Source organism: Stenella coeruleoalba (assembly GCF_951394435.1).
Source record: "Stenella coeruleoalba genome assembly, chromosome: X".
NCBI classification, from domain to species: domain Eukaryota; kingdom Metazoa; phylum Chordata; class Mammalia; order Artiodactyla; family Delphinidae; genus Stenella; species Stenella coeruleoalba.
Window position 1 is genome coordinate 109,626,099 of NC_137152.1, and position 24,871 is coordinate 109,650,969.

Sequence of the window (24,871 nt, forward strand, 5' to 3'; positions counted from 1 at the left end):
AGCCGACCAATTAGACTATTGCAGAGTCAGTGGAAAAGTAAAAATGCTTTGAATTGGCTTTTGGCAAGGAGCCTGGAAAGAATAAGATGGACGTGAGAGATCACAGAGGTAAAACCTAAAAGACCTGGCACCTGATTGGATATAGGTGGCAGAAAAGAACATGTTAAAGATGTTTTCTTATTATCACTGGGGAAACCTGGATGAAAGGTACATGAGAACTCTCTATATTCTTTTTGCAATTTCTTGTCTTAAACAGTTTCCAAATAAAACGTTATAACAACACACGACTATATTTAAAATAGGTAACCAACAAAGACCTACTACTGTAAAGCACAGGGAACTCTGCTCAGTATTCTGTAATAACCTAAATGGGAAAAGAATTTGAAAAAGAATATATATATACACACACACATATGTATAACTGAATCACTTTGTTGTACACCTGAAACTAACGCAACATTGTAAATCAACTATAGTCGAATATAAAATAATTTTTTTAAGTTAAAACAAAAACAAAACATAAAAAGGAAAAGAGGACTTCTTCAGGGTCCCAACCTCAAATCAGGCTGCGGCCCGCCAGGTGAGCACCTTCAAAGCTGGGCAAACAAGGACCATCTTCAGCATGCAGCAGCTGCTCAGCTTCAGTACGTTGTTGCCATGGGGGAATGTGGCCCAGTGTGGCAAAATCTTGCAAATTTTCAGTAGAATCCAGAAATCTGCAATCTGGATTCTTTATGTGAAATCTCGTGTGCACAACTAATTCAAAAACATTTTTAACACTGAGTAGGCCAAATGAAACATATCTGAAAATCTCAGTTCTGTCGACCCCTGCTACTGGCTATCCCTCTCATTCATGTGAAAGTTTGGGAGTCGATAGGGAGTTGGTACTAGCACGTAATAGCTTCAGTCATAGATTTAAATTGGTTACAAGTTTACACAGAAAATGATGTCTCTCCAAGGCCACAATAAATTATATTTATTCTTGGTAGCATGATTAGAGGTAACGTGGCATGCTTGAGAATTCCTTACCTTACATGGACAGTTGTTTAGGTTCAGCCAACCAAGACTTTGTGTGTGTGTGTGTGTGTGTGTGTGTGTGTGTGTTCTACTTCCTACATCTGCACAGCTGTCTCCACAAAGAAGCCATTTACATCAATGGCATTGTTGTTTAAGGATTTGAAATCTTATTTCTTTAAAAAATGTTTGTAATGGATTTTAAATGACAAATGTTTTCCTTTTCTTCTTAGTGGCAATACACCGGTGTTCCAATCTGACACATTAAGAACTCGAAGAAACAGTACATCGTGTATGGCACAGCACTGTCTGGTAAGAAGATGCTTATAGACTTGCACTATTGGTCTTAGTCAGTGGTTCTCAAACTTGAGTGTGCACCTGGAAAACTTGTTAGAACAGACTACTGGCCCTCAACCCCAGAGTTTCTGATTCAGGAGGTCTCAGGCAGGGCCTGAGAATTTGCATCTCTAACAAGTTCCCACTTTGAGAAACATTGCTCTAAACATTACTGAAGGAAAAATAAACACATTGGCTGCAGTTATGATTGGTACAGCTGCTGCAGCTGCAGCAGAATTAACTTTTAAATCCCACATGGATTTAACATTGAGATTTGCTTTTATATATAAAACCATCTGGCTTTCAATTTTTAAAAGAACATTCTAATTTTGAGAGGAAAACTTGCAGGCTCTCCTAAGGGTAGTTTTCAGGCTTATAGTTGGACTTTATCTCGCATTTATCTTGAATCGAAAATATAGTTTGTTTTTCATGGTGTTATAATGCAATCTCTAAATTAGAACTCATCTACAAATTATCCTGTAAACATAGGAAATACGCTTGTACATCAGTAAGCCAAAGTGAATAAATGATTCACTCTATGAATCATTTTATTGAGGTGAAATTCATACAGCACATAGTTAACTATTTTAAAGTATACAATTCAGGGGCATTTGGTGCTTTCACAATGTTGTTCAACCACCACCTCTCTCTTGTTTCAAAAAGCACACATCCTTGTCTTGTTCCTGATCATAAGTGGAAAGCTTTCAGTCTTTCATCATTGAGTATGATATTAGCTATAGGTTTGGGTAAATGCACTTCATCGTGTTAGGGAAATTCCTTTCCACTCCTGCTTGCTGAGTATTTTTATCATGAAAGGGTGTTGAATTGTTTCAAATGCTTTTTCTGCATCTATTGAGATGATCATTTGTTTTTTCCTCTCTATGCTGTTAATATGAATTACTACTTTGATTTTCTTATGTTGAGCCACCTTTGAATTCCTGGGATAGACCCCACTTGGTCTTGGTGTATAATCCTTTTAATGTACTATTAGATTTGGTTTGCTATTATTTTGTTGAGGATTTTTCCACCTGTATTCATAAGGGATATTGGGCCGTAGTTTTCTTTTCTTGTAGTATCTTTGCTGGCTTTGGTACCAGGGTAATGCTGATCTCATAAAATGTGTTAGGAAATGTTCCTCCTCTTATATTTTTGGCAGAGTTTTATTAGGATTGGTGTTGATTCTTTAAATGTTTGGTAGAATTCACCAGGGAAGCCATCTGGCCCTAGACTTTTCTTTATTGGGAGGTTGTGGAAACAGATTCTATCTCTTTACTTGTTTACAGGTCTTTTGAGATTTTATAGTTCCTCTTGAGTTAGTTTGGTAATTTGTGTGTTTTTAGAAATTTGTCCAATTTGTCTAGATTATCTGAGAAAATTGTTGATATACAGTTATTCATAGATTTCTCTTATATGATTTAATATGATGGAAGCTATAGAACATATTTTAATGAAATGTTATAGCTTGGAACCTATTTTAAAATATTGCCTCCTAATCTTAAAACTGGACATTTTCATCTTTATAAAATGATATTCAATATTATTCCCACAGATGTACTAATAGTATATTGGGAAAAAAATAGAACTGTTCATTAAACAAATCTTTCTTCCTCTACCCACCCGCTCATTTACTCCTTCATTCAACATTTACTGAGCACTTGCTTGTCTATCAAAGCCCTCTATACCAGATCAGCTCAGTGCTTTGTGACCACCTAGAGGGGTGGGATAGGGAGGGTGGGAGGGAGGGAGATGCAAGAGGGAAGAGATATGGGAACATATGTATATGTATAACTGATTCACTGTGTTATAAAGCAGAAACTAACACACCATTGTAAAGCAATTATACTCCAATAAAGATGTTAAAAATAAAAAGCCCTCCATACCTATCCAGTCTTCTTTTCTACTCAGCCAAGTCAACAAATATTTTTAGGAACCTACTATGTATTAAGCCCTGATCTACTTGCCAGGGAGATCTAACCTAGTTTGAGGGATTTAGAGAGGAAATGACATACTAGTTGAGATCTTACTGCTGTGTAGGTGTTCGCTAGTTTGGGATATTGGTTACAGGAACAGACAATATTCCAGGTTAAAAAAATGGCATGTTAGAAGGCCTAGAGTGTGGTGTGTAGAGAACAGAGTGTGTAGAGAATTTGAAAGAAGTACATTCTAGCTAGAGTGGAAGATGAAGCGGTGAGAAGTGAGGTTGGAGATATAAACTAGCGCAAAATCTTGTGGGGCTCTCCAAGTCATTTTAAAGATTTTGCACTTTGGGAATTCCCTGGTGGTCCAATAGTTAGGACTCGGCACTTTCACTGCCGGGGCCCCGGGTTCAATCCCTGGTCAGGAAACTAAGATCCCACAAGCCACACAGTGTGGCCAAAAAAAAAAAAAAGATTCTGCCCTTTATCCTAAGGTCAGTGGAAAGCCGTTAAAGAATTCTAAGTCTGTGATTGACCTGATCAAATTTGCATTTTTGTTTTTTAAATTAATTAATTAATTAACTTATTTATTTTTGGCTGTGTTGGGTCTTCATTGCTTCACATGGGCTTTCTCTAGTTGTGGCGAGCGGAGGCTACTCTTCATTGTGGTGCACGGGCTTCTCATTGTGGTGGCTTCTCTTGTTGCAGAGCACGGGCTCTAGGCGCACAGGCTTCAGTAGTTGTGGCACGCGGGCTCAGTATTTGTGGCACGTGGGCTTAGCTGCTCCGCGGCATGTGGGATCTTCCTGGACCAGGGCTCGAACCCGTGTCCCCTGCATTGGCAGACGGATTCTTAACAACTGTGCCACCAGGGAAGTCCCAAATTTGCAATTTTAAAAGATTACCCTGGCTGCAGAGGGGGAAAGTATTGATAGATTGGAAGAGGACAAAAGTAGATACAAGAAGCTCAGATAGGCAACTGCAGTAACCCTGGCAAACAGCTGATAGTAACTTGGACTAATGTGATGGCGGTGGGCATGGAGAACGGTGGCAGATGCGTGAGATACTTGAAAGGTAGAATCAATTGGTGATAGATCGATGGAGAGGGGGAAACAGTGGAGGCAAAGATGACTACTAGCTCTCTGGCTTGGGCAACTGATGGGATAGTGGTACCACAGAAGAAGGGAACATTGGAAGAAGCGTGGATTTAGAAGGGAAGATGAGTTTAGTTTTGGACATGTTAAGTTTGAGGTTCTCAGATCTTTAAGTGGAGATGTTATGTATACTAGTTTGAAGCTCGGGATAGAGATCTGGGCTAGAGATACATTTAGGACTCATCAATAGATTATTATTTAAAGCTATGGGAATGAATGAAATGACCTATGGGGAGAGTATAAAAGGAGAAGAGAAGAAGCTATAGGAAAAAGCTTTAAAAATCACCAGATTTAAAAATCAATCTCAGAAGAGACCCCACAAAAGAAGACTACGATGGAATGGTCAGAGAGGTGGGAGGAGACTCAGAAGAGAGTATCATGTTAAGTGGTGAAACATGATAAAGACTGAAAGGTGTCCTTCTGAGTTACCAAAATGGAGCTTATTAATGAACTTGAAAGTTCAGTGGAAGGGTAGGATGAGAAGCCAGACTGGATTGGGTTAAATAATGACTGAGAGGAAAGGACCTATAAATGGCACCATACATATGTGCTTGATTATTTGGGGGGGGGGGCAGATAACCCTTTCTATGCCTTAATTTCCTCATCTGTAAAATGGGAATGTAATAGTATCTGCCTCATAAGTTTGTTGTGATTATATTAATCGGTGTGAAGCACTCAGCACAGCACTGGTACATACTAAATGCTCAATAAATGTGTTTCTGCTAGTAATAGTACATATGTAGAGAAACTATGTACCTGACATTTTTTAAAATGCATAATTTTCCTTAGGATTTCTAGGCTCTTAATTCCCATAAGGTTCAGCTTAATATCATGCATATTTAAAATAAACCATCCTGTACAATGGATTGGGTTTGGCAGAACTGAAGTCATTTTAACTTATTTGATGATGGGAATTTCAAGGCTTATTGGTTTAGCTTGCTGTAACAGCATTATGCATATACTTTTATTTTGTTCCAAGTATCACCTCATTATAATTATAAGACATATGGAGGTACCTAGTTGCCTTAAGTATAGATAGGCTGAGTTATCTAGGAAAATGACATAGTAAGTAGAATGTTTGGGGCAGAAGTAACAAAATTCAGTTAGAAGTGACTTAAACAATAAGGGACATTTATTATCTCAAACAACAAGAAGTCTTATGAAAGGAGGTTCCAGGGTTGGTTAATTCAGTGGCTCAGGGATGTCATCAGAGACCCAGGTTCCTTCCTTCTTTCCACTCTACCATCCTGAGCAGCCTCACTAACCTTTGTACCTAGTAATTAGACCCAGGGTTCAGAATCACATGTATAGCATGATCTTCTATATGTTTACAGATGTCGAGAAGGATATGTGTCAATCTATTATTAGTAGTTATCTCTGGAGCATGGAATTATAGGAAGAATTTTACTTCCACCTTATGCATTTCTATACTATTTGAATGTTTTTCACAAAGCATCAACAATAGGGGTGTTTTCATTTCTAGCGGATATACCACATTGCAAAATAGAAACATCCCTGTTGAAAAAATATTGTTTTGAAAATCCGGTCGTCCCTTGGTATTGGCGGGAGATTGGTTCTAGGACCCGCGGATGATACCAAAATCCGAGTATGCTCCAGTCCCATAGCCCACCCTCCATATCCAAGGGTTTGAATCCTCAGATTCAACCAGCCACAGATTGTGTATTAAATTTGCAATCTGTGGTTGTTTTAACCCATGGATGGGAACCCTCAGATACAAATGGCCAACTGTATATTTATTGAAAAAAACCCAGGTGTAAGTGGACTCGTGCAGTTCAAACCCATGTTTTTCAAGGGTCAACTGTACTTGAAAAGTGTTATTGAATGATATCATTAACCATAAGTTTAAGGATCCTATCCCATACTAGACTGTGCTTAAAATTGGTACTGCAGGAATCTAGAGTATTCAAATTCCCAGAGACAGAAAGTGGAATGGTGGTGGCGGTGTTGGTTTAATGGGTATAGAGTTTCAGTTCTGCAAGATGAAAAGGATTCTTTTCATTGGTTACATAACAACATGAGTGTACTTATTTAACACTACTGAACTGTACACTTAAAAATGGTTAAGACGGTAAATTTGATGTTTATGTATATTTTACCACAGTTAAAACAATTTTAACTGAGGCTGCTTTTAATGTATTAAAATGTAGGTAGAACAGTGTTTTAGAAAAAATTGCGGTGATAGAGGGCATTGAAGAATCACGGGCGCCATTTAACACACAAATAGAGATGTATATTTACAAACCTTGTAAAAATCTGCTATCTCACAATTATTTTCTAATTAAGCTCAAATGTTTTCTTCACCACTATCAGGAAATCACCCCACCCCACTTCTGATGAGCAGAAACCCGAGGCCCTCTTCTGGCTATGGAGACTATGCCTTCCCCCCGATTTACCCCTTTGCTGTATCCCCTGAGACCTCCGAGGTTGGCATGCCTGTTTCCCCACTCTTCTGCTTGGAATTCTCTTCCTGGAACCTCTGTTAAACTTGGTGCAGGCTTGTCTTTTCTCCAGGAAAAGTATCTCATCCTCCTGTCAGAAACGGTTGTACTTTACTTGAGCAATTTGTCCGTTTTAATTTTATGGCTACCAATATTTACCTGATTAGGTTTTGCTTTACACATTGGCAACTATCAACTCTAAATCCAATCTATGGCCCACCCAGTAGTGAGTGTGTAATACATTCCTTGCCCTGCATTATGTTCTGTCCTTCTAGCCTACATTCAGTTCATGTTCAGTATCTTCGTAAGCCACCTTAAATCATTTTGGGAACTCGGGAGAGACATTCCTAAACATAGCATACAACCCTTGTTCAGAATTTTCTAAGTGCTTTATCTCTAGTAACTACAGTAGGAAATGGGTTAAAAATAGCAAACCTAGGAAAGTTAAACATTATTTTTAAAAAATTTAATGTCTTTACAATATTAGTTTTCTGTGGTCTCTCTTAAATGGAACTAAGCACGACCTTTCCTCCTATCTTAATTCCTTCACTAGAGATAACACTTGGGAATCAGCTTCACCCAGCACCCTCCCAACCCCCCACTCCCACTCCTACCCTCCCTGCCCTGTGACATCATTCCTTGATGCTGGTACTGTTGCTTCCTCCCAAGGACTTTTTTTCCTAAAGTGTGAGAGAATGGCACAATGGGAAATTTACACCAAAGATACCAGTGAGGTTTATTGACATCTCAGGAAACTAGTTCTATTTTAATACCTTGTTTCATGTAGAAAAATTATCTGAGGTCATTCCCTTGCATATACCACATACGGTACTTAATCTTTGGGAGAATTCTCTTCCAGATGCCTTTTCTACAATTAATTTTCTACATTATTACTAAAAGAACCAACCAAGTCCCATAAATGATCCATATTTTGTCCAGTTTAAAAGCTTTACTGTGGCTTATACTTCTATAGCTCAAGTTCAAATCCTACCTTCCCCAGACATTTCACACTATATCCTTGCAGATGTCATCAACTTCAGTCAGACAATCTTCTCAGGATTTCCTGGATAAAGTTTTCCAGTAGGAAATTCTGAGCCGTTGCCTGAAACTAAACTGGTTCCTTCCCATCTCTTAGATATCAATTAAAAATAATCTCTTCCAGGAAGTCTTTCATAATTAGTTTGCCACACCATACAATTCTCTTCTTTTGGCTTTTTAAAAAATAACAGTCATTTAGAAAACAGCTAAAGTACCATATTTTTCTGTATGTAGGGTGTATGTATATATTTAAGTTCAGGTTAACATGTCCTTTCAATTAGATTATAAATCTTATAAACCTTAGTGTTGCACATTCTATATTGTGAACTTTCTGGGCATTTGAATGAGGATGATATGAGCATCAGTAGTATGAATTAAACTTGTTAAAATTCTGCTTGTTCAAAGATATGTGTGTGGATATATATTGGATTGGCCAAGAAGTTCGTTCGGGTTTTTCTATAACATGGTCCTAAAATCCGAACGAACTTTTTGGCCAACCCAATGTATTTGAACTTTTTAAAGGTAAACCTAAATTTTTCAGATTTGGTGCATGTTGCCACACAACTTCTCAATGATCAATGCTAATAGACGGGCACATTGGGGGGAATATCCAAAACTGGATAAATCACAATATTTTCTACTTGCTTTGGAAAATAGATTATTTTTTACAGTATGCCTTAAGAATGGGCATACATTTTTTTTAATTAGCAATAATATCTAATGTTGGAGAAGTACAAGGAAATCAATATTTTCATATACTGCTGGAAAGTGAATTTGTATAAGCTTTCTGTAGGGCAGGTCAGCAATGCGTATCAACAGCCTTGTGACCCAGAAATTCCAACTCTATGAATTTATCCTAAAGAATTCACTAAGGATGTGTGCAAAGATTAGTTTAAAGGTTATCATAGCATTATTTATAAAAAGCAAGCAAAAAATGTGGCAACAGTATGAATGTCCAGCAACAGGGAACAGATTTAATGAATGAGCCTTCCTTATCTGTGTTTGAGTCCCAGTTCTAGCAATTATCAGCTGTATGACCGAGCAAGTTGCTTAATTTCTCTGGCCATCAGTTTCCTAATCTTTAAAATGGGGACAATAATAATGTCAATTTTTCTACATGAAGCAAGGTATTAAAATAGAACTAGTTTCCTGAGATGTCAATAAACCTCACTGGTATCTTTGGTGTAAATTTCCCATTGTGCCATTCTGTCATGGGGTTGTTGGGAGAATTGAGTGAGATAAGACACGTCTGGCACGTAAATAGGTGCTTCTTATTATTATGGTACTTCTATATGGTATAATTTTCAGCCTTTAAAAATGATGTTGCAGGTGAATTTTAACATGGAAAGATACTTGGAATGGATTTTGAGTTTGTTTTGTTTCTAAAGTAAAAATTCAATTTATTCATCTGTTTACCATACAGTACAAGAGAGGCAAAGTGTTTCACATCATAGATTTCACTTCCAACTCCTTGGAATGTTCATTTCTTTGGCTAAAAGGAGAAACTTGCTGGGAAAGTCAGGCAATGCTTAGGCAAGGTGATGGATGGGTACAAGGGGGCTGCTAATTGCAAACTGAGTTTCTAGAACTGTCACCTGGAATCATAGGAGCCCCACTTCTGGACACTTGTGCCATCTCAGGCATCACCCCCACCACCCAGGCACAGTGACGCTTACTAGTGGTTACCCTTGCTGTCCTCCTGGATGTGGCAGTGCCCGCCATACTTTCTCTTGAATTCAGACCTAATTTTCAATGTGTCCCCTTCCTTCACTGCAGAAGACCATGATTCGAATCAGGACCGTATCGTGAGTCCACTTGCCCTTCATGGAGTTGTACAGTCAGTCAGCAAAATACAGGGACTTCTTGTTCTGAATACACTTGAACAGGTTCAGGAAAACATTTTGCCGGTCTCCTTTGCCCTCCTTCTTGATCATAAGGGCTATTGCTGTTGTACCTTTCAAATACTTTCTGGAGGTGACACACACTTCTCTGTCATGATGCCGATCCACTTGGAAACATCAGTTCCTTTGCTCTTCATTCCAGCATTATAGAGATCTCAAGTATGTTGGGCCAGTCAGTTCATAGTCAATGACAGATCCATCCTCTGTTCTTCTACCCTTTGCGAGGGCAGCTATCAGCTTGCAGAAGTCATCAGATGTGTCAGAAGCAATGTCCTGGGACTTCCTGGTAGTCCAGTGGTTAAAAATCCACCTTCCAATGCAGGGGACATGGGTTCAATCCCTGGTCGGGGAACGAAGGTCCCACATGCCACAGGGCAACTGAGCCCACACACCTCAACTTAAAGAGCCCATGTGCCACAAGTAGAGAGAAGCCAGCTCACTGCAATGAAAGATCCTGCATGCCGCAACTAAGACCTGACACAGCCAAAAATAATAAATAAATAAATAAATATTTAAAAAAAGAAAAAGAAACAATGTCCTTCTCCAGATCAATCTTGTACATTTCCTTGTAGACTGTTAATTTCCTGCAGCCCCTGGTTGGTCCCTGAGCAGGTGATTTCAATGAGAGAGTCTTCATCTGTCACCAGCCCCTTCATGGAGGAGGCTTTCAACTTGGAATCCTCCTACTGAGTGGGTGTTTCCAGAAGGCCCCAAATCACCTTCTCCAGGTGGCTGGACAAGTCTGACTTCAGTGCTGATGCAAGTTCCTTTTTGGTCCTTCTCTGATAGGCAAAAGTAATATTCTGTCTCTGTTCATTGCTACAGTTGGTCAAAATGTTGACGATGGTGACCTCATCCACACCTTTAGTCTTGATGGCCGTTTCAATGTTCATAGCGTCCCGCTCAGCATCCCAGTTGGTGTATGCTTTGACTGACCTGTCTACATTGGGGGTGGATAGTAGTCAGTGGTCAGGTGGATAGTGTCAAACTTGCACAGAATTCTGTGAACAGTAGACATTTTGATAGAAGCTGGACCAGGAGTTGAGAGCTGCAAGTGGCCCCAGATGTGGAGCTGGAATGTGTTATCGAGAAAACCCAAACACTCAAACTGCAAAATAGTATCTGGAAAAATAAACACTGAAATATTTACTGTGGTCACCTCTGGAGAGTGGATGATGCTTTTTTCCCCCATTAATTGTGTTTTATACTGAGCATGTATTGATTGCTTTAATGAGAAAGAAAGTGAGTCAATTTCTGCTGAAAAAATTAAAGATCAGGATGAATAGGTGGAGCACAGAGGATTTTCAGGGCAGGGAAACTGCTCAGTATGATACTGTAACAATGGATTTGTGTTATTATACATTTGTCCAAACCCATAGGATGTATAACACCAAGAGTGAACTCTAATATGAGCTGTGAACTTTGGTTGATGATGTGTCAATGTCATTGAACCTTGGCTGTTTCCTCCATCTTCTAGCAAATGATTAGAAAAAAAAACTGATTTCAACACTTTCTTCAGAAAAATATAATTGGCGAGGTAATATCTCCTTTAAAAGTCATATGATAAATTTTAAAACGTAATAAAACTTCAGACTATCTGCTTCATAAGAATATTTATTTGGCCAACACGCTCCTCTCACTGCCTTTCTTGACCACCACCCATCTATAGTTTCAGCTAGAACCCTCAGGCCAACCTTTAGCTCTTTCTACTTTCTTATCATTTCTCCAATCTGCCTCCTTGTCTTCATCCCTCCCTTTTTCGGTCAAACCCTTGTCATCTTTTACCTGGCCTGTGACCCTGCTTCTAGTGCCTCTTCCCTCCACCCTCAATTTGTTTTGCATATGCTGCTAGGGTTGCCTTTCTAAAATAGATATGATCTTCTTGTCTAAAATACCTTTGAGGTTTAAGACCTCAGAGGGCCCTATGCTTTAGATTTCCTATTAGGCTCAAAGGCTAAAGTACAAAAACAACAACCTGGTTTCAGCCGAATTTCCCCCAAGTTTGCTTCTTGCCATGCACTATCATGTGCCAAGTTTCAGTCACCCTGAATCTCTCTGTTCCCCAAACATGGCTCTCTGCCTGAGCATCTCTTCCCCACTCCCTGAAATAGCCTCCCTCCTCTTTTCTATCTAATGAATTCCTGCCCTCTTCTGTGATGCCGTCTCAAAGACCCCGGGCAGAATCATATTCTCTGTCCTTTGAATTCCTACAAATCCTAACTTGTTCTGGCACTTACCTGTGGCCTAGTTTTCCCTACCTGGACTTTGAATTTCTCAAGGACAGGAAAATGTCTTATTTGTCTTTGGATCCTCAGGGCCTAGCACAGTGCTTTAGCATATAATAGGTGCTCATTAAATATGTTTTAATACACAATTCAATGTGATCTTAAGATATAATGTGAACATAATTTATGGTAAATTCATTATCTAGCATTTCAAGAACGAACCAGGCTACAGATAGAATTGATAAATGAATTCTAAAGGTAATTTTCAAGCCTTATTTTCACACAGCTTTAAATCTCTGCATTCTTTCATTTCCCTCTTGTATGGGTCTTCATAAGCGTTGAGAAAAGACCAAAAAGGAGAAAATAGTCCTGCAAAAGAGAAAGGGCCTAGACAGCAAGTACCTGACCAAGCAAGAGTAAAATGTGTTGAACTCCTTGAACATGATTGCCTTACTCATTCCTTATTATGAAAGTTTAGTTTCCCCAGCTAGATTCCAAGATATTTGGAATTATTTTGTTTGTTTCTTTTATATGCTATTAAGTTAGCTGCTGATTTAATGACTGTTTCGGTTTTTTCTGGATAATGCCTATCACTAAGCTTTAATAATGAGCTAAAAATGGCAAGGAAAAATGAGGTGATTTTAAGATCTTAGTGCTTTGGGAAGGGACAGCTAGAGATAAACAAAATGTTCTATTGATGTTCTGCCCCGTATTTATGTTAACAATTATTTTGTTCTGTTATGGTATATATAGACTTTCAAGTAATATAATTTTCAGGCAAGATTCAATTGGATTTTTAATTTTTAAAAACTTTAAATTTAATTAATGCTGTTGCTAGCATGCGTTAGGCATTCAAGAAATACTTTAAGCCATTCGACATTGACTTAATTAATGTTTAGAAATAATCAGAAACATTAAAGGAAACTTGACTTTTATATTTTAAATTTCAGTTTGTGCCACCTTCTCCCATTCAGGCTTCCACCAGTCACCTTCATCAAATCAAACAAGTAAGAAGAAGTTTTGAGAAACTGACAGCTGTTCATTAAAAAAAGTAAATTTTATTTTTCTTTTAAACAATACCTGTGGTTCAGTAATTCTAAGTGAGGTCACATGTGATTAAGTTTTTAATTCCAGGAATGGTTTCTCTAAAAACAAAAAAAAAAAAAAAAGAAAAAAGAATCCAAAACAACTAAGGAGCCCTCTGTTTATTTGGGTTATTAACTGTCTTAATAAACTGATAGTTTCCCGAAATACTGCATACTCTTTTACCTAGAATCTAATTTCTTTCAGGGATCTCAAAGAAGATGATGAATGCTATATATGAAAATTAATTTTCAGGTTCATAATAGCCATAGTTATCATGGTTTTCTTAAATGCCCAGATGAAGAATTTTTTTGACACATAAAACCGTCTTTATGCTATCATTTTGTGTTCACTTCTCAGTGATTTGAGTTCAGGAACACATTGTACCTCACTGTCTTACGTTTTGTGTGTGTGTGTGTGTGTGTGTGTGTGTGTGTGTGTGTGTGTGTTTAATAGCAAAAGCCTAATACAGAATTAAATCTTTGATTTATCCAAGGATTAGCCACAGAACTCAAAAGATCAAATCGCCATTTCACCACAGGTGGTGGGATTATTTTTTCACCCAACTACAAGCAGACTTTTGTTCAAGGCGGGGCCGCTTAACTGTTATGAAGCACTTATTACTCACTTAGCACTATAATAGGTCTCATCTGTGGTCTCATTTCATCCCACAACAAACTTATAAGGTCAGAAACCAAAGATGGCAGAAAGTTAGTAATTTACCAAATGTCCAGAGTTAGCAAGTGTCAAGCCAAGACTTAGCCCCAAATTACCGGATTCTTTTACAGCTACCCTCACCATATTTTCAGTGGCACAAAACCCAGAGTATCTCGTAACCCTAGTTTTTTGTGCTCCAGCTCCTGCTTCCTTTCCCTCTCTCCCTCTCTCCCTCACACCATGGCTTCCCTAACACCCAGCTTATCATCCACTAGCAAGAAAGTATGGTTTAAAAGATCCTCTTACTTTTTAGTAAATAAGACATTCTTTTACTGTTTGTCTTTGTGAGTATGTAGCTATTTAAGAAATTCTTAATGAAAGAGCCTAAAACTAGTAGTTAAAGGGACCTCTGGTTTACTTGTGCATTTTTTTTGCTTCCCCTAAATTAGACCAAATATTTTTAAATTGATTACTACATGTTTCTATTTGATTATGAAGCTTGAAATCAGGACTAATTTAACTGGTTAGTAATATAAATTGTAAAGCAACTTACTTCCATAGTGACAGAATATATATTATAAACATTTAAAATGAAACACAAGTGGTGATCATTTTTTGTAATATATAGAAATAGTGAATCACTATGTTGTACACCTGGAACTAACATAGTGTTGTAGGTGAATTATACTTCAGTAAAAAATAAATTAAAATTTTAAAAAATTAAATAAAATTATAAAACAAAAATTAAAGCTAAAATAAAATAAAACGAGACACAAGTAGAAAATGAATGAAATGGGAAAATAGAAATAACATTAACTTTCAATCTGGGTGCTGATTGAATGGAAAATTAAGACTTATTTTCAGCAGTTTAATTGTCTGATAGATATCTTAAGTTGCATATTTCTTTACATGCATTCTTTAACCATGACTTCTTTTTAGCTGTTGAACTTAACCTTTTAAGTACAAAACAGAAATGTCTGTTTCTTGCCTCGTTACATTCTGAACTTTCACTCTAATGACATTAACAAAGGCATTTATTTAATTTCATTTTGTAGCAAAATGGGGGAAATAATAGTAGCTACTTCACAGGATTTTTGTGAGGATGAAAGGATTTAATATATGTGTGGTTCCTGGCACACTACATTAAAAATCGTTTAATGGAAATTTTAAAACATGCAAAAAAGAACCTCCATGTATTCAATATCTAGTTTCAACTATTGATTACATTTTGTACATCATTTTTCAACTATCCCCTTCTGTTTTGGGGGGAGGAGTGTGATTTAAAGTAAAACCCTAATATCTTTTTACCCTTAAATACTTAGTATGAATCTCTGAGGACTTTTTATTTTACATAATTGCAATACCATCATCACATCTAACAGAGTTATTCCTTAATCTTATCTAATAACCAGTCCAGGTTAAATTTTCCTGATTCTCAAAAAATGCCTTTTTCACTGATTCAAACATGTTCCAACCATGATCTTTTAGGTCTCTTATTTGAAACAGCCTTCCCCTCCTGTTTTTGTTCCATGACACTTCCTTATTGAAGAAACTAGGCCATTTGTCTTGTGGAAAGCCCCACATTCTGATTTTGCTTCCATGTGGTGCTGTTTAATATGCTCTTTTAGCCCCTGTATTTTCTACAAACTGATTTGATTATATTTGCTTTTATTCTAAAACAAGCACACAGCCCCAAGTCAATATTAGGTTCTGGGTCAACTTTTAAGTAACGGTATGGTTTAAGCTGCCCTTTTCCTATTAGACAGTTAATGGACAATTTCTTCTTCTTCTTTTAAATGAAGCCATTTATTTACTTATTTATTTTTAAATTTATTTATTTATTTTTGGCTGTGTTGAGTCTTCCTTGCTGCGTGCAGGTTTTTCTCTAGTTTTGCAGTGAGCGGGGGCTACTCTTTGTTGCGGTGCGCGGGCTTCTCATTGCAGTGGCTTTTCTTGTTGCAGAGCACGGGCTCTAGGCGCACGGGCTTCAGTAGTTGTGGCACGCAGGCTCAGTAATTGTGGCCCGCGGGCTCTAGAGCACAGGCTCAATAGTTGTGGTACACAGGCTTAGATGCTCCGCGGCAGGTGGGATCTTCCCGGACCAGGGCTCAAACCCGTGTCCCCTGCATTGGCAGGCGGATTCTTAACCACTGCGCCACCAGGGAAGTCCCAGACAATTTCTTTTTGACTGTGGTTGTTAGTTGTTTTCTTGGTATTAGAGAGCTTGAGAACATCAAGCTAGAAGTTAATTTTCTTTTTTTTTTCAGCTTTGAGATATAATTGACATATAACATTGTCTAAGTGTAAGGTGTACAATGTAATAATTTGATATGTGTATATATTGCAAAATGATTACCATGGAAGTTGATTTTCTAAACATAGTAATTCTTCCTAAATATTCAGGAATTATTCTTTTTATGTCATTTTCCTTTCCTAATAGCAATTGAGCTTATATTTCAAGAGGTTTGAAAGCACTCAGGCTTTATTTCCCTCTCTCCCAGTCCCCTAAACAAATAACATCCCTGCAGAAATAGTTTGTGTATTAGTTTGCTAGGATTACCCTAACAAAGTATCATAAACTGGGGTCTTAAATAGAAGTTCATTTTCTCACAGCTCTGGGGGCCAGAAATCTGAAATCAAGGTGTTGGCAGGGTTAATTTCTTCAGAGGGCTATGAGAAAAGGATCTGTTCCAGGCCTCTCTCCTTGGCTTGTAGATGGCCATCTTCATGTTCACATGGTATTCTCCTTGTACAAGTGTCTATCTCCAAATTTCTCCTGTTTATAAGGACATTAGTCATATTGGATTGGGGCCCACATTAATGACCTTATCCTAACTTGATTACCTCTGCTAAGACCCTCTCTCCAAATAAAGTCATATTCTGAGGCACTGAGGGTTAGGACTTCAACATATGGATTTGAGGGGGGAACAATTGAACCCGTAACAGTTCGTTCATAACATATTATTCTATAACTTTACATTTATTTCCTGACTTGTTAAATAGAAAATAAAATCATTGGTACCCAATAAGAACTTGACTTTCTCTGTAGTGCCTTCAGTAAAATCAATTAAAAAATTATCTACTTACATACTACCTCTGCATTTCTAGCATCCCTTGTATTTATATCTTCACAAATATGAACTTTAGCCACACGTTTTACAGTCTTCTTTTTATATTACCTAGTTTGGATAGATTAAACTGGGTTTAGACACAAATGTAGGGGAAGTTTATGAGATGAAGCCATTTAAAACAGATTATACCAGCTGGAGTACAGGGCATGATTGTGATAGGGACAATTTAGATATTGTCTGTTACGTAAGGTGTGCCTGTGAGCTTTTTCTTCTGCTGGCCAGGTTTCACAGTTAGTCTGTCTTGTGGACTTTGTTACCATTTTTTAGTCTAGTAAAGCAATGACATTAGATTTCTGTGATTTGTTTTTGAGTTTTCCTTGGAACCTACAAAGTACCTAGTCTCTCTTATGAAGAGACCTTCTCTAAGAGAATAGCCTAGCTTGTTTTAAAAGAAATTTAATTTGATCTTAGTTTACAAATTGTTTCATTCTTTCAGCAAGCATTTATTGAGCAAGGTGCCACTGGGCAACTAAAATCTTTCAAGCATACTCTCCTTCAGAGAGCAAAAGTGGGTGACTTCCTATTTTCATTTTTACCTTAGATACTAAAAAGTTGAAAGCTAAGTTCAGTGCTCAAGTACAACAACTCTCCTTAACCTAGGTTTCTAGCATACTCTTTGCCCTTGACAGTTACATGGCTCTTGACTTTTAATCCTTAATTTAACAATCTTACTTTATTATAAGCCATCTCATATCCGTTTTGGAAATAGGCAAGATGTAAATAATAAAAGTGTCAACCCACTTTTACTAATGATCCTAAAATAGCTGATGTTGGGGAATGCTCCAACTTTCAGTGGGAGAAACAATAAGCAAAATTCTGTCCTAGTTCTGGGAAAACTTGCTCTTTACTTGTGGATTGAGTGAATTACAAAATACTTTGAGCTTCTCCCTAGAGGAAAACATCTACATCTACGTCAATATTAAATGGAAGAACTATACTAACAATTACATTTTGCTGAAAAGATTTACTGTTGTTCCATTGTTTTAAAAGACTGATTAACTTCTTAAACTTCCTTTCCCAATTTCTCTCATTTTCCATAATGGCATCAAAATAGTCAGTCTCAGAGTTTTAGGACTCAAAGCTCTAGTCTCATCTTCAATTCTTCCTTATTTTTCTACTGTATCCAATTAGGCATCTAATCCTATTAATTCTTCCTTGACAATACCTTCTCTGTTCTCATTACTACTTCCTTCTGTCCCTTGGGTCCAGATTACTGTAATAATATTCTAATAGATTTCCTATCTCTGCTAATTTAATCCGACTTCCACAACCGACACCAAAATATCTTTTTTAAAACATTATTTTCATCTTTTTCTCTCCTGTGCAAAAAGTTACAATGGCTTCCCATTACCTTCTGAATAATAATAAGAAGAAGAATAGCTAGGCTGTATCGAGCACTTACTATGTGCCAGGCCTTTTTTTGTTTTGTTTTGGTTTTTTGTGGTACGCAGGCCTCTCACTGTTGTGGCCTCTCCCGCTGCGGATCACAGGCTCCGGATGCGCAGGCTCAGCGGCCATGGCTCACGGGCCCAGCTGCTCCGCGGCATGTGGGATCCTCCCGGACCGGGGCACAAACCCGTGTCCCCTGCATCGGCAGGCGGACTCTCAACCACTGCGCCACCAGGGAAGCCCGTGCCAGACCTTTTAATAGGAACTGTACAACCACGTCATTATCCTTATTATTATCATCATCTTTATAGGATGAAGAAACTGAGGCTCAGGTTAAGTTGCTTGCCTAAGGTCACACAGGTAGTAAGTTATAGAGCTGGGATTTGACTCAGTTCTGTTTGGCTCCAAAACCAGTGGTCCTAACAGCTATGCTATTCTGCCCAAACTCTTTAAATTCAATCTCTTCAATTATTTAAGATCCCATAAATCTGGTGCTCTTACCAGTTTTCTTTCTCATTGCTTTGTAGTGCAAATTCCCTTTCAACCAAACTAGTCTCACTACCGTGTAACCTGCCATATACTTTCTCTCCTCTAAACTTATGTTCATATGGTTCCTTCTGCTGTTACAGCCTCCCCTCCACCCTCTGCTTGTCCAGATTTTAAATATCTTTCAAGGCCGAGGTCAAATTTTAAGTCACACAACTCACACCACTCTTTATTACAGACTATTTATGACATTTATTGTTTATACTGTAGACAGTAATATTTAAACTCTTTTAATCACGCACTGCATCAATAAAAACTGAGCACATGCTTCCAATTTATGTCTATTGTATTTACATTATCGCCATATACTGTGAATATAGTGTATATTGAGTGCCAGCATATAGTGTGAATCATAGAATATATGCAAGATTAGAGATATAACAAGGATGAGATGAAGATGAAATGATGTTTCTAGAAATTTTAAAATTTTATTTTATTAATTATAGATGATTACTGAGAGTCAATATGAATTCGTATTTCCAATGGTCTTGAGGATTAGAATTACTTTAGCCAGCTCCTTGACAAAGCAGATTAGCTCAGCATTGTGTTTTCAGTCAGGTGGCTGATGAGAAGCTGTGCCAGGAGAGGCTGTTGTCTACACAGACTTGCATCACTAATCTCTGTCCAAGGTTTCTCGTGGGAATCTTGTTAAGGCACTTGTCCATTTTGCGGTGCTTGGTTTAGTTAAAACTAGATAATATATCTATATGCCCGCCTAACCTGGCACAGGCGAACTGCAATTAGTTGTACTTAGCTAAAGGTCAAAAAAAGGCTCTTCTCGCACAAGATCTTTGGACCCTATGGGCTGAGTGAGGGCACCAGTGTCAATCTGTATGTCTAATGTTGGCAAGCTTTCATTTCTTACTGTCTTGGATTTTAAAGTATATAAATTAAATTTCTATTTTGTTTTCTTTTTTCTTCTCCTGGGCTATGCCTATGCTTACTTTGGAGATTGACTAAATGTATATAATAAAGCTTGTCTTTCCAATGTGATTCTAGGCCTCTTTAAGGGAAGGCTCATCTGCTCATTTCATGTTCCACATAATATTTAGCACCATATTTCCCCAGCGCCATCCTAAGTTCTTCATTATTCGTGAAGTATGTTTTTAGGAATGCCAGGATGAATTTGGACTGTGGGTTGTTGAGGTTTTCTTTAACCATTTAACCATTTTTAAGACTACAATTCAATAGTATTAAGTACATTCACAATGTTGGGCAGCCATCACTACTCTACACTTCCAGGACTTTTTCATCATCCCAAACAGAAACTCCGTACCCATTCAGCAATAACTCCCCATTCTACCCTCCCACTCCTGTAACCTCTGTTCTACTTTCTGTCTCTATGCATTTGACTATTCTAGGTAGCTCATATAAGTGGAAGCATACAATATTTGTTCTTTTGTGTTTGGTTTACTTCACTTAGCATAATCTTTTCAAGATTCATTCATATTGTAGCATGTGTCAGAACTTCATTCTTTTTGTGGCTGAATAATATTCCATTGCATGTATATACCAACTAAAAAAACTATTCATCTGGTAAAGGATACCTTTTGGCTATTGTGAATACTGCTGCTATGAACACTGGTATACAAGTATCTGTTTGAGTCCCTGCTTTCAATTCTTTTGGGTATATACCTAGGAATGGGATTGCTGGATCATATGATAATTTAATCTTTAACATTTTGAGAAACGAATTTTTTCCCAGAGTGTGCACCATTTTACATTCCCACTAGCAATTCATGTTCCAGTTTCTCTGCATTCTCAACAACACTTGTTTTTTTTTCCCCATATTTTAAAATAATGCCTATCCTAATGCATGTAAAGCAGTATCTTATTATGGGTTTGATTTGCATTTCCCTAATAAAAAATGATGTTGAGCATCTTTTCATATGCTTATTGGCCATTTCTATATCTTTTTTGGAGGAACATCTATTTAAGTCCTTTGCCCATACAGATTTTCCTCAACTTGTGATGGGCATATGTCCCAATAAACTTATCATAAGTTAAAAATATCCTAAGACGAAAATGCATTTAATGCAGCGAAATTCTGAACATCATAGCTTAACCTAGCCTATCTTAAACGTGCTCAGAACACTTACATTAGCCTACAGCTGGGCAAAGTCATCTAACACAAAGCCTATTTTATAATAAAGTAAGGAATATCTTATGTAATTTATTGAATACTGTCCTGAAAGTGAAAACAGAATGGTTGTCTGGGTACAGAATGGCTGTAAGGGTATCGGATGTTTACCCTCGTGATTGCATGGCCGACAGGGAGCTGCCATGGCTGCCACTGCTCAGCATCACGAGAGAGTATCTGACTGCATATCACTAGCCCGGGAAAAGGTCAAATTCAAAATCGAAGTAGGGTTTCTACTGAATGCACATTGCTTTTGCACCATCGTAAAGTTGAAAAATTATAAGCAGAACCATTGTAAATTGGGGACCATCTGTATTTCAAGTGAGTTGTTTTGTTGTTGTCACTGAGTTGTAGGAATATTTTATAAATTCTGGATATTAATCCTTTATCCGATATATGATTTGCAAACATCTCCAATTCTGTGATTGTTTTTTCACTCTCTTTTGATGCAGAAAAATTTTAATTTTTATGAAGTTCAATTTATTTTTTCTTTTGTTACCTGTGTATCATATCCAAAAAATCATTGCCAAATCCAATGACATGAAGCTTTTGCCCTATGTTTTCTTCTAAGAGTTTTATAGTTTTAAGTTTTAACTTTAGGTCTTTGATCCATTTTGAGTTAACTTTTGTATATGGTGTAAGGAAAGTGTTCATTCTTTCACATGTGGATGTTCAGTTTTCCAGCACCATTTGTTGAAAAGACCGTCCTTTCCCCACTGAATGGTCTTGGCATCCTTATTGAAAATCAATTGACTATATACGCAAGGGATTATTTCTAGGCTCTCTCTATTCTATTCCATTGATCTATATGTCTGTCCTTATGCCAGAACCACACTGTTTTGATTACTGTAGCTTTGTGTAGTGAGTTTTAAAACCAGGTAGTGTAGTCCTCCCAAGTTTATTCTTTCTCAAGGCCATTTTTCTATTTTGACAGAAAATGCCATTGAGATTTTGATAGGGTTGCCTTGCATCTGTAAATCACTTTGGGTAGTATTGCCTTTTTAACAATATTAAGTCTTCCAATTCACAAACACAGGATGTCTTTCCATATGTGGGTTATTTTTTTAAGTAACTATTTATGTGAAAAATACTTGCATACTTATAAAAAGGTCAAACAATATGGTAAAGTACAGAGAAAGAAAGAACAAACTGTCACAGATCTCACTACTCATTGATAAGTACTGTTAACTTTTTGGGGAACATCCTTCTGAGCACCTCTCATTTACAGTTTTACATAAAAAGCATTTGTGGTTTTTTCCTACTTAATATGTAATACATGTTTTTCAATGTCAATGACTAGATTTAAATCATGCTTGTACCATCATTTGCTTAAGCAAACCCATGCTGAAAGACATTTAGTTTGTTGGACTGTGAGTACTATTTGTTAATATCATAGTATTAATGGTTGGAAAAATAGTTTAATGTTTAATGTTTGATGTTTTCTCTTTTGAATGAAGAAAGGTACAAAGTTTTTCATCTAATCAATTCCTGCATATCCAATGTACTATAATGCATAAGAAATAGATCTCTGTGTGGTAGATGCAACAATGAAAAGTAGAGAACCGGACACTTGTTTAGAGATTTGTTTATACTCTAGCTCTACTATAGCCCAGTGAATAATAATAAATGTACAGCCAAATGAAGTAAAACTTTGTAAAATCATAGGAACAGGGCATTCAGTTTATCCTCACGTTCTCACCTTTCAGGAAGAAGCCATGGATTTAATGAATAGGGAAACAATGCATGAATGGTGAGTAGTGTGCATTGAATTACTATTCTGATCATATTCAGTTATATCTTTTATTTTAGATAGGTAAACTTCAGTACTGATATCATTTCTTTTGTAAGGAGGTACAAACTGCAATACAGATGGGTCAGTCTTGGAAAGAAACTTTGAAGTATGGTATGGTATGGTATTAGCACTTCAATATTGTAGAAAATTTGAAATTTTTACTGATTTTTCATGTTGGCACTACCTGGTTTTGCTGTAATTTCTAGACATTTAAACTCTCATTTGAAACTAAAATTATATATGCTACATAATTTTTTTTTTTTTTTTTTGTGGTACGCGGGCCTCTCACTGCTGTGGCCTCGCCTGTTGTGGAGCACAGGCTCCGGACGCATAGGCTCAGCGGCCATGGCTCACAGGCCCAGCCGCTCCACGGCATGTGGGATCCTTCCGGAACGGGGCACGAACCCGTGTCCCCTGAATCAGCAGGCAGACTCTCAACCACTGTGCCACCAGAGAAGCCCTGCATAATTTTTTATTGCTCTTAAGAAACAGTTTATGATTTACCCATAAAAATAACTAATTGTTTGAGAGTGGGGTTCAAAGTAAATAGCTGTCTGATACAAAACCACTGTTCCTGTGGATCAACTTCCTCTCTGTCCTAGTGAGTCTAAAAAAAGTTCAGTTGTGCTGGTTGAATTGCTTAGATGATGAAATGATAAATGATTTCACTCCCTTCTATGTAATTTATTAACTATATATTAGAATTTTAAACCACAGGCCATGGATTTACTGGGAAAATACTGCATTTTTATGCCTGTAATACATATACTCCTACTAGCATTTTAATGTACAGCCTTTCATTTAAACATGTTTGGAATGTAGTTACATTCCTTGCTAACATTTTTTTATGTCCCTGTACATATTATAATTACTAAGTTGTGGTAGTTGAATGATGTTTAGGGTTCTTTTCCATGGACATCTCAGATAATGACAAAAGAAGACCTGAGCTGAAATTTGAGTAGAAGAGGTTCTGGTTAGATGTCAGTTTCTAGATTTGGGGATTATTAGGTAGGGAAATGGGTCATCAGCAGAAGCAGTGACATCTTATTTTCTTTTGAGCCCTGAGCGCCTTAGATTGCCATCTATTCCTGATTTAGGAATAAGTCCTGAAGAATGAGTAGATAACCTCTGGAGCCTGTCACTTTTCATGTTTTGGTGCTAATACAATTTATAGAGGCTCTTGGATTCCCTTACTGACATAATTCTAATTAATTTAAGTGTTAGTGTGAGTGAGTAAATCTGCAAGTGTGTTAGAAAGAGGAAAGAAACATGTAATATAACTTTACTTGTGTCTTGGAGAAGAAAAGAACATGTTTTAAAATCCTGAATTGTGTGGTCCTGATTTTGTCCACATAAAATCTATAAACATTTTTATAGCTGTTTTTGTTGTCCCATTTGTATCTTAGTTCTAACCAAAGCTTTTTTGATCCTTTCCTGGACACAGCATTGTAGTTTTCAATAACAAATCACAGGTCAAACCCAAAGAGAAAGACTGAAATTTAGGATTTGTGTATCTGTTAGGTATTGCTCAATATTGAGTAGTCACATTCTAGGTCTTTTTTGGGTGCTAGGGAAGCCCCTTATCCGGCATGTAGCTCTCTTTCCCAAAAGGCAAAAGGTGCCTTTGCTTATTGAAGTGAATCTTGGGTTCCCTGCTTGCTTTAGGATGGTGAGAGCTCCATGGTACAACCACTGACGCAGTAAGTATTCCCTTTCCCGTGCCATAGCTATCACCCTCAGCACTTGATAAGTAAGCAATAGGTGCTACAATTGGACACTGCTTATAAAGAGTAACAACGATTTAGAGAAACCACCTTCTCCAAAGTCCACTGATTTAATTCTAGACCCCAAAAGCTTCTCTCACCAGGGCGACTGAGAAGGTAAGAAAGGAGTGTCTAAAAGTCTGTGTCCCTTGAAATACTTATAAAACATCAATGTTTCACCACCCAAATCTTTTGGGGGATACATTTTGCTATAGTTATAGCTGATTCAAAATGGCAGTTTTCCCTTTCATTTCTTAAAGTATTATTTACATATTACAAAAGTCACCAACCTTTAAGTATACGATTTGATTAATTTTGGTAAATGTG

At 37.4% G+C, this 24,871-nt stretch overlaps 1 protein-coding gene and 1 pseudogene across 2 annotated transcripts in view; one reads left to right on the plus strand and one right to left on the minus strand.

The window, feature by feature from the left end:
• The window catches only part of LOC307180658 (P2R1A-PPP2R2A-interacting phosphatase regulator 1-like), a gene marked incomplete at its 3' end in the record, with an annotated part of 63,987 nt that overhangs the window by 5,479 nt on the left and 33,637 nt on the right, over window positions 1-24,871 (plus strand). The window contains exons 3-6 of the mRNA XM_079911019.1: window positions 1,248-1,326; window positions 12,994-13,050; window positions 22,696-22,739; window positions 24,509-24,531. Of these exons, the coding sequence (XP_079767145.1) occupies window positions 1,248-1,326; window positions 12,994-13,050; window positions 22,696-22,739; window positions 24,509-24,531 (203 nt within the window). The remainder of the gene's footprint in view (window positions 1-1,247; window positions 1,327-12,993; window positions 13,051-22,695; window positions 22,740-24,508; window positions 24,532-24,871) is intronic.
• On the minus strand, window positions 9,593-12,486 carry LOC307180201 (annexin A2-like; annotated as a pseudogene). Its single transcript has 3 exons — window positions 12,446-12,486; window positions 10,357-10,754; window positions 9,593-10,091 (listed from the first exon to the last, which is right to left on the minus strand). The product of its transcript is annotated as an annexin A2-like (transcript).